Consider the following 17,012-nt stretch of genomic DNA (forward strand, 5'->3'; position numbering starts at 1 on the left):
AACCGCGGGTCCCAGAGACGCCCAAAAGAACATCCCCCAAAGCAAAATACCACCACCACCGGCTTGTGTATGACCCACTGTACATTGAGGGAGCAACTGTTCGCTTGAAAGACTGCATATCCTGACACGGCCATCGGCATGATGAATGACAAGTCGTGCAGTTTCAAAAATACTTGTTCCGAGCCTTCGAGCCATTACAATCAGCCCTCTATCAAATTCGCTTAGATCCGCAGCCTTTCCCATCACACACTGAAGTAAGTGAAAGAATGATTCTTCAAACTGTCCAGCAACAGTTAAATACCATTTCCACTTGATCATGTGCCTTCCAGGTCGTCCAGGAGAGTTCATTGCAAAATGTAGGGGTGGTTATAATGTTTCGGCTCTTGAGTATATATATATATGTGTGTGTGTGTAGAGAGGGACAAAATGTAGAGAAAACATGCAACTGAATAATGTTACACAAATATTTTATATTTTTATTATTGTGCATCGATTGTAATCTCTTCTATTAAATGGTTGCTTCTATACTATTTTTTGTAATCTCTTATTGATTGTTTAAAATCTGTTTTATTCCATGCTTACTTCTATACTATATTTTATTCAGAAAGAATTGTTAAAATTCATGCATTTTGAATTAAACATAATTATTAGCCATAAAAATTTTGTTTTCAGAAGAAGAGGATGATTTTGACATGCCAGAAGAATGTATATCAAAGCCGTTAAAAGGTAACATTAATTTAAAAGAAAGTGAAATATGTCGCTTTATTTCAATGTATTTATTATTTGCAGGGTTCATAGTTTTCCTGATACAAAAAGTCATACCTTTATTTGTCCTGATTTTTAGTGTTTTATACTGGTATTCCTCATATTTTTTTGTTGTCGTTTAGATCTTACAATTTCGATGAATGCATGATTTGAAAAGAATCATCTGAATTTTTAAAAAATTATTTTCACTAAAAAAGAAATAAGGAAAACTAGACTACTGAAAACTAAGGAAAATTAGTGTTTCTGAAAGTGAAATCTGTAATGTTTTCCATATAAAACTGAGTCAGCATGATACGGAATTGCTTCTTTATATTCTCCTCAGCTGAATGAATCATTGCTCAATCAGTTTTGGAACAAAAAATTTCTTAATTAACCACACCCTTTTTTTCAGAGTAGTTATATTTTTTTTGTTATATGCCTTTGTCATAGGTCAGTAGCAGGCACCTGTCCCGAAGTTCATGTACAGCAGGCATTTCACACCTAGGCTATTGAAGAAGAGAAATTTTTTTTAAAGCAATATAATCTTTCGTCCACATTTCTTCCTTTTTTCAATAATAGAGTTTAACCATGTAATGCATAACTCCTAAATATGCCTAACATAAAAGATAAATACTGCTGTGAGTATTCTGTTGTAACTACTATTTTAGAAAATATTGTAAGATGTATGTATGTTCTGGTGCGAAATATGTTTATTTAAGGTGTAAAATATGCATTTGTTACAAATAAGCTCTTATTTTGTTCTGAAAATAATCTGTGATTATTGGAATTTTTTTAGAACACTTAAAATTGTGTGTTATTTTGTTTGTTTTTTTACAGTTAAAGATGTTGAGAAAACATTGAAAAAAATATAATAAAGATTTATAAAAAGAGAAGAAGAAAAATAATAATTTTTAAAAAATTTTATTATTAAAAAGAAGAAGAAAGAGAGAAAAATAAAATAATGACAAAATATAATCTAATCATCAGCTCCCTCGATTATATCCTAAAAAATGTGATTTCTAATATTAGGTTCAATAAGCCAAAGCAAAGTATATATATATATATATATATATATATATATATATATATATATATATATATATATATATATATATATATATATATAAAATTAAAAAGAGAAGAAGCTGAGACACCCCTTTTCCGTCTGAGTAGTGAGAATTTGTTTCCTCAATGCCTTTAACTTTACATATTTTTTATTTAAAATAAAAATTTGTCTTCCATTATAGTTTTCAATGTCAAAAAATATGATAAAATAAAGTCGTATTGCACTCTTTTTTTCATATTGTTGTCAATCATTTTAATGTTTATTGTTTTATTTTTATAAATTGTGTACATAGTCGCTAAATTAGGGATCATACACTAATTTTTGCTTGTATAACTTTGGGACTATATTTGTAAGCGTAGTCTTTTTTTAATGCTTGTATCACTTTTTTAATTTTATTTAATAATAATATATTAATAATTCTTAAAAATTGCAAATATATAAAAGTTCAAATTTAGAGATTGTCCACCAATTACTCCTTGTTCAGATTTATAGTCATTTTTCAACCTTTCAGTCATCTTAAGAAAATGAAACTCAGCAGTTATGTTACCAAAATTTTTTCTTAATATAACTGATTGCTAGTTAAAAATTGATGTGAAAGATAATTTTATTAAAATCTCTAAGCAGTAATTTTTTTCTTTTTTACATCTAATCGCTTTGAAGCCTCGTTTTTTTTTTAAATTTTTATGCATTTCATTTATTACAAGATCAAAAGTACTTTTAAAGTAATTGTTAGTTTTTTTCTTTTTATTTTGGTGAACTTTGTGTCCAGATTGCAATGTATTCAGAGGTGCCAACTGTTATGATTTATTTGTAATTATTGCGATTTCATGATTAAAATGACAGTTGTATGGTTAAGTTATAAACATTACAGTTTTTGAGATTTAGCATTTCGACCTATAGTATATCCATTTCTGTACTTTCTTTTGTGCTTTATTCAAACTTTTTCTCCCTGTTGCTTTCATTTACAATTTTTTTTATTATATTCCCTTCATTAGAAAAGTCTTGATTCCGACTAAGCTTTATACGTAACTTCAATTTTTAGAATTTTTTCATGGTAAATGAAGTGGCAGTTTTTAGAAACTTTTATTTATATGTTTTACATTTTGAAAGTCAAAAATAAAATTGTTATTTATTACTTAATAATTTTTTTTTGAATTTTTAGTTGTGTTAAAAGTGTTTTTTAAAAAGTAAAATTTTAGTTAAAACCTTTTGTCACATTGAAATTGTACATTGATGTGAAAGTACTATCATTAAAAACATTTTTTTTCTTCTAGACTTAGCTGAACAAATTGGAGATGAAATACAATCTGATTGGCTAACAGGAGGCAAAAATATGCATCTACAATTTGATAATATTATATCCGATAATGACAGAGATGAAAATTATTTGATTGAAAGTGATGGTAAGTTAACTACTGGTTACATTTTACAGGGTTCGTAGCTATCCCAATCCTGCTGGTGAAAAATATTTAGCCCTGATTTTTAGCTTTTTGTATTGAATTTTCTACAAATAAAAATGTAAAAATCAAAAAATTTATTAGTTCAAATGTGGCAATCATCAACTAATTATATCTATGGCTCAAGCAAATAGCCTTAACGCAGGTTTCATTATTTTAAACTATATAAAAATTCAGATATTTTATTTAAAAAAAAAACATTTTTTTAAATTAGAAAATTATATTATTAAAAAATTATTCGTTAATTGTTATCTCATTAATTAGATCTTCTATCCAAATGAATTGAGTGTAACTGATTTTCTAATGTTTATGCAAAGAACCTTAACTAACCTCATATATTGTGGTACCTGAACATAAATAGTTTTAACTGTAAATGATCCTCTGAATTTCTCTTTTTAAACTTTAAAGGTCGTTTCAACTAAGTCCTCTTCTTAGCTGCAAGTTATATATACCTCTCTCTCTCTCTCTCTCTCTCTCTCTCTATATATATATATATATATATATATATATATATATAAGTTCAAAATGAAGAATAAAACAAAGAAAAATTATAGACATATGAAAAAAAGGGGGTGGGAAATAATAAGTAAAAAAAAAAAAAAAACAAACAATATTTTATTAAAAAAAAAAAAGTGAAATGTTTATTAAAAAACCGGAAAAAAAGCCGAAAAAAAAAAGATATAATCTTTTCTTCAGCCCACACGATTATATCCGCAAAACAGAGTGCTTTATTTATTTTTTTTATTTTTTTTTTCTTTTTATTTTATTTTATTATCTGTTTTTACATGTTATATTTACTTTTTATGATCTATTTTTACGTAGTTATTTTATAAAAAAAAAATTTTTTTTTTGAGTGCTCACACTATTGTATTAATATATTTTGCTTTGGCTTTATTGATACAATATCAGAAAGCACTCTGTTTTGCAGATATAATCGTGTGGGCTGAAGAAAAGATTATATCTTTTTTTTTTCCGGCTTTTTTTCCGGTTTTTTAATTAACATTTCACTTTTTTTTTTTTTTTTTTTTTTAAATAAAATATTGTTTGTTGTTTTTTTTTTTTACTTATTATTTCCCACCCCCTTTTTTTCATATGTCTATAATTTTTCTTTGTTTTATTCTTCATTTTGAACTTATCTAATGAGTGCTGTTTACTTGCAGCTTAAGCGCAATAAATGTTACTTATTGTTTTTCTTAACTTTCTTAGTGTTTTCTTGTATTTATTTATTTATTTATTATATATATATATATATATATATATATATATGTTTCAAAATGTAGAGAAAACATGGAACTGAATAATGTCGCACAAATATTTTATATTTTTATTTTTGTGCATCGATTGTAATCTCTTTTATTACATGGTTGCTTCTATACTATATTGTATTCTGAAGGAATTGTTAAAATTCTAGCATTTTGAATTAAACATAATTATTAGCCATGAAAATTTTGTTTTTAGAAGAAGAGGATGATTTTGACATGCCAGAAGAATCTTTATCAGAAGATTCTTTATCAGAAGAATCTTTATCAGAAGAATCTTTATCAGAAGAAGAAGGTAACATTAATTAAAAGAAAAGTTAATGGGTCATTTTATTTCTGTGTCTTTATTATTTGCAGGGTTCATAGTTTTCCTGATACAAAATGTTATGCCTTTATTTGTCCTGATTTTTAGTGTTTTATCCTGGTATTCCTAATTTTCTGTTTGTTTGTTTTGTTTTGTTAAGAGCTTACAATTTTGATGAATGGATGATTTTAAAAGAATCATATAAATTTTAAAAAAATTATTTTCACTAAAAAAGAAATAATGGAAACTAGACTACTGAAAACTAGGGAAAACTACCGGTTCTGAGAGTGAAATCTGAAACGTTTTTCAGATAAAACTGAGTTAGCATAATATGGAATTGCTTCTTCATCTTCTCCTCAGCTGAATGAATCATCGCTGAATCAGTATTGGAACAAAAATTTTCTTAATTAACCACACACTTTTTTTCAGAGTAATTATATATTTTTTGTTATATGCCTTTTTCATAGGTCAGTCGCAGGCACCTGACCCTAAGTTCATGTACAGCAGGTGTCTCACACATAGGCTGCTGAAGAAGAGCAATTATTTTTTTAAAGAAAAAAAATCTTTCTTGTTGATTTCCTTCTTTTTTTCAATAATAGAGTTTAACCATGTTATGCAGAACTCTTAAATATGCCTTACGTAAAAGTTAGATACTGCTGTGAGTATTCTGATGCAACTACTATTATAGAAAATATTCTAAGATGTATGTTATGGTGTGAAATATGTTTATTTAAGGTATAAAATCTGTATTTGTTATAAATGAGCTATTATTTTGTTCTGAAAATGATCTGTGATTATTAGAATTTTTTTAGAATACTTAAAATTGGGTGTTATTTTGGTTTTTTTTACAGTTAAAAATGTAGAGAAAACAAGAAAAAAATATACTAAAGATTTATAAAAAGAGAAAATGAAAAAAAAAAAATTTTTTTAAATTTTTTTTTTTAAAAAGAAAAAAAAAAGCGGAAAATAAAATAATGACAAGATGTAATCTAATCATCTGCTCCCACGATTATATCTTTAAAAAATGTGCTTTCTAATATTGTATTCATATAGCAAAGTATATCAATATAATAGTTTTTTCTTTATTGTGTTATATATATATATATATATATATATATATATATATATATATATATATATATATATATATATATATATATATATATATATATATATATATATGTCATGTTACGTCTTTAAAGGCTAGATAACTGAAGAGACTTATACGGCTTCTGTTAAAAAGGCATTTTATTTCGTTAGATGGAGTATTGCAAACATTATGCGTGGGATATTTACATCAGGTTTCCCCCTTTACAGGGATTGTTTGGCTTGGCCCAGCTTTATCTAGCCATTGAAAATATGAGAAAGACACGCAATTTTGCCTGTACTGAGTTTTTAAAGTGAGATTCTGAGAGGGCGTGGTTGCAAGTATCTTCTTATCTGAATGAAACGTCATTCAATTTATAAAATTTAGAGGTTTTGATTCGCTAAAAGTATCTCGCCACTCTGACGGTGGGAACTTTCTGGGACTATCTTCATTTGACGAATTATTACCCATTAACTTCAGAAAATATCTTTTATCTGGCCTTATCTGGTTCATCTTGACTTTTTATGGCTCTTTGTGAGAGACCGACTTCTACATCTTAAACTTGATAAGAAACATATGTTTTAAGCTTACCAGTTAATATAGAATGACTCGTATGAGAAATTCTATATTACATCCCCCCTCCGAAAAAATTTCATTTACTATTAAATTTAGAATCTAGGGTAAAATTATGGTTAATTACTTGCAACCCCTTCCATCAGAATTTTCAATAAAATTATAAGAAAACACACATTAAATTATCAAATAAAAATCTTCAAGCAAAACAAAAATAACAAATGTAAAGTAAAAGCTGTGTACAAGAAAACATGCATAGCTATTAAGTATAACATTATGCAATGTTTACATCAAATTATCTTCTATAGGTAATGTATCAAAATTTACGCACACATAAACATATAGCAAAAACATAAACAAAAAGATTTAGAGTCTCTAATCTTATTAAATATTTTTTTCTTCGAAAAATTCTTTTTAATAACACCACAAAATGCTGTAAGTGAAGATTCTTTTTGCTTTTTAAGTTAATATAAAGAAAACAAATTAGAAATAATAAACTTAAAAACACATACACAGAATTTCATTATTCACATATATTTCTAAAGTGAATGAAAGAAATAAGAAAAGGACACAAATGTGTCGTTACTCTAGAATTTAATATTCTAGTATCGTTAAGGGCTTGTTACTGGATACAAAGTTGTAGTCCCCAAAAGAAGGAGAACAATCTTGTATCTCAGCAATATTGATACGGAAGATCCTATCTCAAAATACACAACAATGAAAAATATTATTTGTTTTTGGCTAGATCATATGAGAAATTTCATCCCATATTTATTTTGGATTAGGGTAAACACAAAATTTTTGAGGGGTCAGATCTTCCGTGAAAAAGGGATAACATGTTCAAATGAACCATGTCCATGACAATTTCATATCCTTAAATTTGTATAATGCAAAACAAATCATATATTTGTTTTTCACTTTAATATTTACATTTTCTATTTAATAAATTTTATTCATGATTAAGCTTTAATTTCTCTGGTTCGTAATATTTTCTTAGTTTAGAAACATGTACAATTTCTGTTTTTTCTTTAGTATGACTATTCTTCTTATTTATTTCGTAATTTACACCAGACTTTTTTTGAATGATGCTATAAGGACCACTAAAAGTTGGAGAGAGTTTTCTAGTGTTAGGATATTTAAACTCTTCATACATGACTGTGTCACCTGGTGAAAAGTTTATATCTACAAATCTAGAATCGTAATAAACTTTATTTTTCTCGTGGTATCTTTTTGTGTTTTCTATAGCTATTTTCCTAGCTTCTTCAAGTGGAGGATAAATATCCTCTTTTAAAGGATTTTCATATGGAACTATGCCATTTAATAAATATGCCGGCGGGAATTCCGTAACTGAGTGAGGAGTTAAGTTATATTCCTGAACCACTTCCTTTAATAATTTAGGCCACGGTATCCTGGAAGAATTTTCATTAATTTTGCATTTTAAACGCGTGATTATTGTTTGTCCTAATCTCTCTACTTTGCCATTAGTTTCAGGCCTATGGGCTGTAGTTAAAAGTTGTTTAACTTTATGATGCTTAAGAAATTTTTTGAAATGCGAAGATGTAAAAGCTGCATTTCTATCACTTAAGAGTTTTGCAGGTATTTGATTTTGAAAGATTTGATGGAGAAAAGTGGTATAAGTCTCTGTTGTAATAGATTTTGAAGCGAATGCCCATATATATCTTGTCATATGATCAATAATTAAGGTCAAATATTTCTTTGTTGAATTATAATGATTAAGACCACCAACACTATCAATTGCAAGCAAATCAAATGGTTTATCAACAGGAGGCATTGATTGTAAAAGCCCAAATCTTTTTTGTCGGGGCTTCTTATTTAATTGACATGTGTGACAATGTTTAATAAATTTAGTGATATCAGAAGTAATGTTTCGCCAATAATATACCGGAGTTAATAAATTAATCGTTTTTTGAATACCTGGATGTCCAAATTTTTCATGAGCAATTTTGAGTAATTTTAACCGTAATGAAAAAGGTACTACAATTTTAGTAAATCCTTTTTTACGAAGGCATAATACATCATTTATTTCTACAAATTTTCCAGTTAAATTGTCACATTTTTGAGCCTCTATTATTTCATTTAATTGCAAAAGATGTGATACTTGACCTCCATCATTGTTTACATTTACATTTGAATCTGGTATTTCTCTCGAAAGCATATCTGCTTCTATATTTGTACTACCTTTTGTATATTTTACAACGTAATCATACATACTAAGGTGTAAGGACCAGCGAAATAATCTCCCTTTAAGATTTTTAACATTTTTAAGCCAAAGAAGGGCTGCATGGTCTGTATGTATTGTAAATTTCTTTCCAAAAAGGTAGTGATGAAATTTATTTAAGGAGTCCACAACAGCGAGACATTCCAGCTCAGTGATGAAATAGTTCTTTTCATAATCTTTTAATGAGCGGGAGTGGAACGCTGCGGGATACAGAACACCAGATTCATCACATTATTTAAATACAGCACCAATACCATTTGTACTGGCATCAACCAAAATATGACAATCATGAGAAGGATTAAATATTTATAATATTGGTTTACTAGTTAAAGCTGATTTAAGAGATTCAAAAGATTTCTGACATTCATCTGTCCATATCCATTTATTATCCTTTTTTAACAAATTATTTAGTGGAGCTCGAATAGCTGCATATTTATCTATAAATTTATTATAAACATTAATGGATCCTAGAAATCTTTGCAAGGTTTTTACATTTGTGGGAGGTTTTAATTTTTTAATTACTTCAATATTACTATTATTTGGTGTAACAGTGCCGTTTGTTATTTCATACCCCAAAAAGTCAATTTTTTGTTTTAGAAAGGAACATTTAGAAAATTTTAATTTAATATTTTCTTGTCTACATATATCAAAAATTTGTTTAATATGATCTAAATGTTCAGAATAGCTGTTTGAAAAAATAATTATATCGTCAAAATAATTTGCAGCGAATTTAATTTTATGTTTAATAAGGATTCTACGAATAGTTCTTTGAAAAATGCTTGGGGCGTTTTTCCAACCAAAAGGTAAACGTAACCATTCATATAACCCATTGTGTGTTGCAAATGCTAGTTTTTCTGTGTCTTCTGGGTGGATTTGTAAATGCCAATAACCACTAATGAGGTCTATAGAAGAATAATAAGAACTTTGAGCTAATTTATCAATTAGAGATTCCATGAGAGGTAACGGCTCAGCGTCCGACTTCGTCACCTGATTCAATTTTCTAAAATCTACACATAAACGCGTTTTTTTATTTTCCTCCTTTTTAAATACTAATGTTACTGGCGCAGAATATGGAGAAGAACTTTCTTTTATTATATTATGTTTTAATAACTCCTGAATTTGGTTATCGATTTCTTCCTGTTGTTTCGGAGATGTCTTATATGGCCTTAAAGAGATCGGTAAATCCGAAGTCAACCTCACCCGTTGTGGTTCTATTCTAACTTTGCCTACATCATATTTATTCTTAGCAAATATATCCTCATATTCCCTTAGATTTCTGAGTAAATCAGAATTTTTCACATTTTCTATCGATTCCGTTTTTTCGTGGATGACGTTCTGATAAATTTCGTTTCCATTACCAGAATTTATCTCAGAAACATTCGAAATCTTTAGATCTTTTTTAACTTTTTCTTTTATCTTTTCCGTACAACGACTATTTTCGTTTACGTTATTTGTCACATTTATTTCTGAAATTGTTTGTTTAATGTTCCCTTTCACAGTTTCATTCTCTTTTTGTTTACTGTTACTAACACTTGTTTGCATTGGATTTTCAGTTATTATTTGTAAAGTCAAGTCGCGATTTTCCAGAGGTGAGAAAGTGATCAGTTTTCTGTTTCTCTGGGTAACAATTTGCTTTACACAATTTATAACGATGTGAAAATTACATAAAGATTGTACCCCTAATATGGCATAGTTTAGATCGTTGTTTAGTACTAGAAACTCAGTCGATCTAACCATATTACCAATTTTTAAATTAAGAGTACACTTTTTTGCAAGCGTTAATTTTCCTTTTGTTTGGATAACATTTATCCCTTTACAACTTATAACGGGAACATTCAATTTCAATACAATATGCTCGGGTATCAAATTTATTGTTGATCCCGTATCCAAGTTTAGCATTAATTTTTGCATGCAACTCGAGTTATCTTTTTTCTCTTTTTTATCCTTTTGTACGGATTGTTCACTTTCTATGTATCCTGACACAAGTAATTGATACTTATTGGTCTTTGATTTTCCAGCTTTATTTTTACTCATAGCCGGATTATTTGAACAGAATTGCCCCCAGTGATATGCTTTTCGTATGCCTATTTTTTCGCAAAATTTACACGGTCTGGGCGGCAAATCTCGCATCTCATGTGTCGCCTGATTTTCCTCATTTTTATAATCACTTAATTGATGTTTAACTACCTTTTGCTTTAGTAATTTAGGAGTATTGTAACGTACGTCATTAATATGTATTTTATTTTTTTCTCTATCTATGCACATTTGGTCATATGTTCTTAGTTTATTTTTAAACTCATTTAAATTAGTTGACCCATATAATATAGTTTTATTTTCTACTGTATCGGGTATGCCATTAATGCAATATTTCATTAAGGATTGTTCATCCACATTATTTTGAATTGCAATTTCTTTTAATTTTAAAAAATATTCTTGCACTGATTCATGAGTAAGTTTTTTCCTTTTTCTTAAAATTTCATGAATTTCGGCTGAGTTATATGGAACAAGAAATTCCTCGATTAATAATTCTTTCAATTGAGCAAACGAATTAATATTAGGATGGTTACGAAGAAATATCAATGCATTTTCGCGTAAACACCTTTTTGCATATACAAATTTGTGTAAAGGAGATAAATTAAAAAATTTAGCCTGATCTTCAAATACTTCAAACCACCAATTAACATTTTCGTGTTTTTTGCCTTTAAAAGGGGAACAACTGTTTCAAAATCTGAAAAATCTATCCTAAGTTCAATATTTACATTTTGCGTTACATTTGAAATATTTTTTTCCACATTGGCACAAATTTCAGTATTATTAATATTATTAGAAGTTTGTATACTTTTAGAATTAACCGAATTCGGTTCCCTATATATTCCACAATTACTTTTAATATTTTCATGATTATCATTGATATTACACTCATTAATTTTTTCTTCTTTCTCATTTTCATATGTAAACTTTTTCAAAAATTTTGTGAACAATAATACAAGTAATAATAATGATAAAATAAATAATGCAAACAATAAGAGAATATTAACATAATATACCTCAATATTTTGAACCATTTTAGCTCATTATGTTTTAGAATTTTCATTTCTTACAATTTATCACATTTTTTCTTCTTTTAAAATTAACTTTAATGAAGAGCATAATTTAACGAACTACTTATAATATTCAATTAAGTAATAAGAAACAATTGAACTTCCTTTTAAAACTAAATAAAATTCTTATTTTTAGAAACTAAATGAAAATTCTTATAGAAATTGAATATTTTTCATAAAAATAACTTACCCATTTAGAAGAATAGCGTGTTTAGTTGTCATATTGCAAATTTATACTTATATATTAAAAGGTTTGACTTAAACATTTTACATGAAGACACGCGGAATATATTTACTACTTCCAGAGTTTTGAAGATAATGTTTATATTTGATTCTGAGCATTTGTAAGTCCAGATCCTCCATCCAGATGATTTCCATGATTTCGATGCAAGTGTTCTTTTAGATGTCGACACCTAGGTGAAGAACGTCACTTTGAACTGTAAAAAGATGTAATATGATTCTTCTCTTGGGGGGCTGGGGATTCTTCGGAGTTGAAATTCTCCATATGGCTTTTGATGATTCTTTGACTAATCCAGATGCGGTGGTGAACTTTAGCATGAATATTTATTGTGACAGAATCTTTTTCGATGGTTGTATTTCGACTTTCGCAGGCGATAAAGTTCCTTTTTTTTTTTTTTGTTGATTTGACGATCCACTTGCATATTTTTTATTTACTTCTTTTGCGGTGGGAACTATACGGAATTCAGCTTTCTTCATCCCATGCATCGGAACTTGTTGACATATTTGTTGTTTCTTTTCATCTTCTTCTTCGGAAGGTAAAACACATTCATTCTCTTAATCTTTTTTTTGAAGAGAAACGATGGATATGTTCTTTGCTGTTTATATCTGGGGCCATTATTACCAAACAAATTACTTGAACTGCCGGCTTGTCATGTTACGTCTTTAAAGGCTAGATAACTGAAGAGACTTATACGGCTTCTGTTAAAAAGGCATTTTATTTCGTTAGATGGAGTATTGCAAACATTATGCGTGGGATATTTACATCAGGTTTCCCCCTTTACAGGGATTGTTTGGCTTGGCCCAGCTTTATCTAGCCATTGAAAATATGAGAAAGACACGCAATTTTGCCTGTCCTGAGTTTTTAAAGTGAGATTCTGAGAGGGCGTGGTTGCAAGTATCTTCTTATCTGAATGAAACGTCATTCAATTTATAAAATTTAGAGGTTTTGATTCGCTAAAAGTATCTCGCCACTCTGACGGTGGGAACTTTCTGGGACTATCTTCATTTGACGAATTATTACCCATTAACTTCAGAAAATATCTTTTATCTGGCCTTATCTGGTTCATCTTGACTTTTTATGGCTCTTTGTGAGAGACCGACTTCTACATCTTAAACTTGATAAGAAACATATGTTTTAAGCTTACCAGTTAATATAGAATGACTCGTATGAGAAATTCTATATTACATATATATATATATATATATATATATATATATATATATATATATATATATATATATATATATATATATAACTATATATATAACTATATATATATATATATATATATATATATATATATATATATATATATATATATATATATATATATATATATATATATATATATATATAACTATATATATAACTATATATATATATATATATATATATATATATATATATATATATATATATATATATATATATATATATATATATATATAACTATATATATATATATATATATATATATATATATATATATAACTATATATATATATATATATAACTATATATATATATATATATATATAACTATATATATATATATATATATATATAACTATATATATATATATATATATATAACTATATATATATATATATATATATAACTATATATATATATATATATATATATATATAACTATATATATATATATATATATATATATAACTATATATATATATATATATAACTATATATATATATATATATATATATATATATATATATAACTATATATATATATATATATATATATATATATATATATATATATATATATATATATATATATATATATATATATATATATATATATATATTATATCCGATAATGACAGCGATGAACATTATTTGATTGAAAGTGACAGTAAGTTAAACTACCGGTTACATTTTACAGGGTTCGTAGCTGTCCCAATCCTACTGGTGAGAAATATTTTGTCCTGATTTTTAGCTTTTTGTATTGAATTTTCTACAAATAAAAATTTAAAAATCACAAAATTTGTTAGTTCAAATGTGGCACTCATCAACTAATTATATCCATGGCTCAAGCAAATAGCCTTACCCGCAGGTTTCATTATTTTAAACTATATAAAAATTCAGATATTTTATTTTAAAAAAACATTTTTTAAATTAGAAAATTATATCATTAAAAAATTATTCGTTAATTGTTATCTCGTTAATTAGATTTTCTATCCGAATGAATGTTAGTAGGTTCCATAGAAGTATTAGCTCCTTATTTACAGCTTGGAAAGTGGTAGCATTGTCATTATAGATGGTATGTGGTAATCCTCTATGACCCACAAATTTCTACAATGCTAACAGAAACTTATCTGTCTAAAGATGTGATACAAGTTCGAGATGTAAGGCTCTGTCATTGCACAGGTAAACAGTGCTATGTAAACTGAATCTGAAGGATTCAAAGTGTGAATATATGCAGGGCCGGCAAAATCTATTCCTGTGGTGAAAAATGGTGTAACTGGATTAATTATATCTGCTGGTAGAGGAGCTTCAATTTGAGTGCAGCAATTGCACATGACATCTTGCATCGTAAGCATTTATGAATCAGTTGTTTAATGTCCTGTCGGCCTCTTAGAATCCAAAAATTTGAAAGTAGCTCTGAAAGCACTATTCTGACACTTTGATGCATTTTGATATGTGTTTGATGTATTAGCAGACTTGTGAAATGATGAGATCCGTGCAGCAGAATTGGATGTTTTTGGGACTCTGATAAACTTGAAAAGTGTATTTACCTCTAATACGTATAATTTTTATTTTCAAATAGAGGATTGAATTCTGTAATGTTTGAATTCTTTGGTAGTGGCTTGGATGTTGATAAAACCTCATGTTCTAATGGAAATGACTCTTTCTGAACCATTTGTATCCGATAATTTCTCTCATATACTTCTGCAGTGTCAAGTTCTCCGACTTTTTAAAAACAAACTTTACAAAATGACTTTACAAAATTTAAAATTGAAACTGAATTATGTTACACAAATATTTTATATTTTTATTAATATGCTTAATTTGTAATCTCTTCCATTACATGGTTGCTTCTATACTATTTTTTGCAATCTCTTATTAATTGTTTGAAATCTGTTTTGTTCCATGCTTTCTTCTGTACATAACATTCTGATATAATTAATTATTAGTCATAAAAATTTTATTTTCAGAAAAAGAGGATGATTCTGACATGTCAGAAGAATCTGTATCAGAAGAAGAAGGTAACATTAATTAAAAAGAAAAGTTAATGGGCCATTTTATTTCTGTGTCTTTATTATTTGCACAGTTCATATTTTTCCTGATACAAAATGTTATGCCTTTATTTGTCCTGATTTTTAGTGTTTTATACTGGTATTCCTCATATTTTTTGGTTGTCGTTCAGATCTTACAATTTCGATGAATGCATGATTTTAAAAGAATCATCTTATTTTCACTAAAAAAGAATTAAGGAAAACTAGACTACTGAAAACTAGGGAAAACTAGCGGTTCTGAGAGTGAAGTCTGAAACGTTTTCCAGATAAAACTGAGTCAGCATAATATGGAATTTCTTCTTTATCTTCTCCTCAGCTGAATGAATTATTGCTCAATCAGTATTGGTGCAAAAATTTTCTTAACTAACCACACCCTTTTTTTCAGAGTAGTTATATTTCTTTAGTTATATACCTTTTTCACAGGTCAGTAGCAGGCACCTGACCCTAAGTTCATGTACAGCAGGTGTCTCACACTTAGGCTATTGAAGAAGAGAAATTTTTTTTAAAGAAATAAAATCTTTCTTCCACATTTCTTCCTTTTTTTCAATAATAGAGTTTAACCATGTTATGCAGAACTCCTAAATATGCCTAACATAAAAGATAAATACTGCTGTGAGTATTCTGATGCAACTACTATTCTAGAAAATATTGTAAGATGTATGTTTTGGTGTGAAATATGTTTATTTAAGGTATATAATCTGCATTTTTTATAAATGAGCTATTATTTTGTTCTAAAAATGATGTGATTGTTGGAATTTTTTTAGAATACTTAAAATTGGGTATTATTTTGGTTTCTTTTACTGTTAAAAATGTAAAGAAAACATGGAAAAAATATAATAAAGATTTACAAAAAGAGAAGAAAATTTTTTTTAAAAATTTTTATTATTAAAAAGAAGAAGAAAAAGAGAAAAATAAAATAATGAAAAAATATAATCTAATCATCAGCTCCCTCGATTATATCCTAAAAAATGTCATATCTAATATTGTATTCATATAGCCAAAGCAAAGTATATATGTATATAATTGAAAAGAAAAGAAGCTAAGTTAACCATTTTCCGCCTGAGTAGTGGGAATTCGTTTCCTCAATGCCTTTAACTTTGCATAATTTTTATTTAAAATAAAAGTTTGTATTCACTTATGGTTTTCATTATCATAAAATATGATATAATAAAGTCGTATTGCACTCTTTTTTCAGATTGCTGTCAATGCTTTTAACGTTTATTGTTTTATCTTTTTTAAATTTTATTTAATATTGAACAATTAATAATTCTTAAAAATTGCAAACATCTAAAAGTTCGAATTTAAAGATTGTCCACTTATTACTCCTCGTTCACACTTATAGTCATTTTTAAGCCTTTCAGTCATCGTATGGAAATGAAACTCAGCATTTATGCTATCAAATTTAGTTCTTTTTAATTTGGTGATCTTTGTACCCAGATTACGATGTATTCAGTTTTTCCAACTGTTATGATTTATTCATAATTATTACGATTTCATGACCAAAATTGGATTTGTTTGGTTGAGTTACAAAAACTACAATTTTTGAGATTTATCGTATTGTGTTGAAAAGTCTTTTTCTGCATTAGCTACCAATTGTTATAAAATTTTGTTCTTTGGAGTAAACATTAAAAAAAAGTAAGACTTATTGGTTACTTTTTTATTTGATAGTAATTTCAT

The 17,012-nt window shown here is 27.3% G+C and overlaps 1 protein-coding gene across 2 annotated transcripts in view; it reads left to right on the forward strand.

Moving 5' to 3' along the window:
* The window catches only part of LOC110282984 (uncharacterized), a 165,234-nt gene that overhangs the window by 51,511 nt on the left and 96,711 nt on the right, over positions 1-17,012 (forward strand). For both annotated transcript variants that reach the window (XM_087164084.1, XM_087164083.1), the window contains 4 exons: positions 673-726; positions 3,085-3,213; positions 4,726-4,821; positions 15,255-15,305. In XM_087164084.1, the coding sequence (XP_087020210.1) occupies positions 673-726; positions 3,085-3,213; positions 4,726-4,821; positions 15,255-15,305 (330 nt within the window). The remainder of the gene's footprint in view (positions 1-672; positions 727-3,084; positions 3,214-4,725; positions 4,822-15,254; positions 15,306-17,012) is intronic.

This window comes from Parasteatoda tepidariorum, chromosome 5 (assembly GCF_982258835.1).
Source record: "Parasteatoda tepidariorum strain Cologne lab strain chromosome 5, Ptep-v5.0, whole genome shotgun sequence".
NCBI lineage: Eukaryota > Metazoa > Arthropoda > Arachnida > Araneae > Theridiidae > Parasteatoda > Parasteatoda tepidariorum.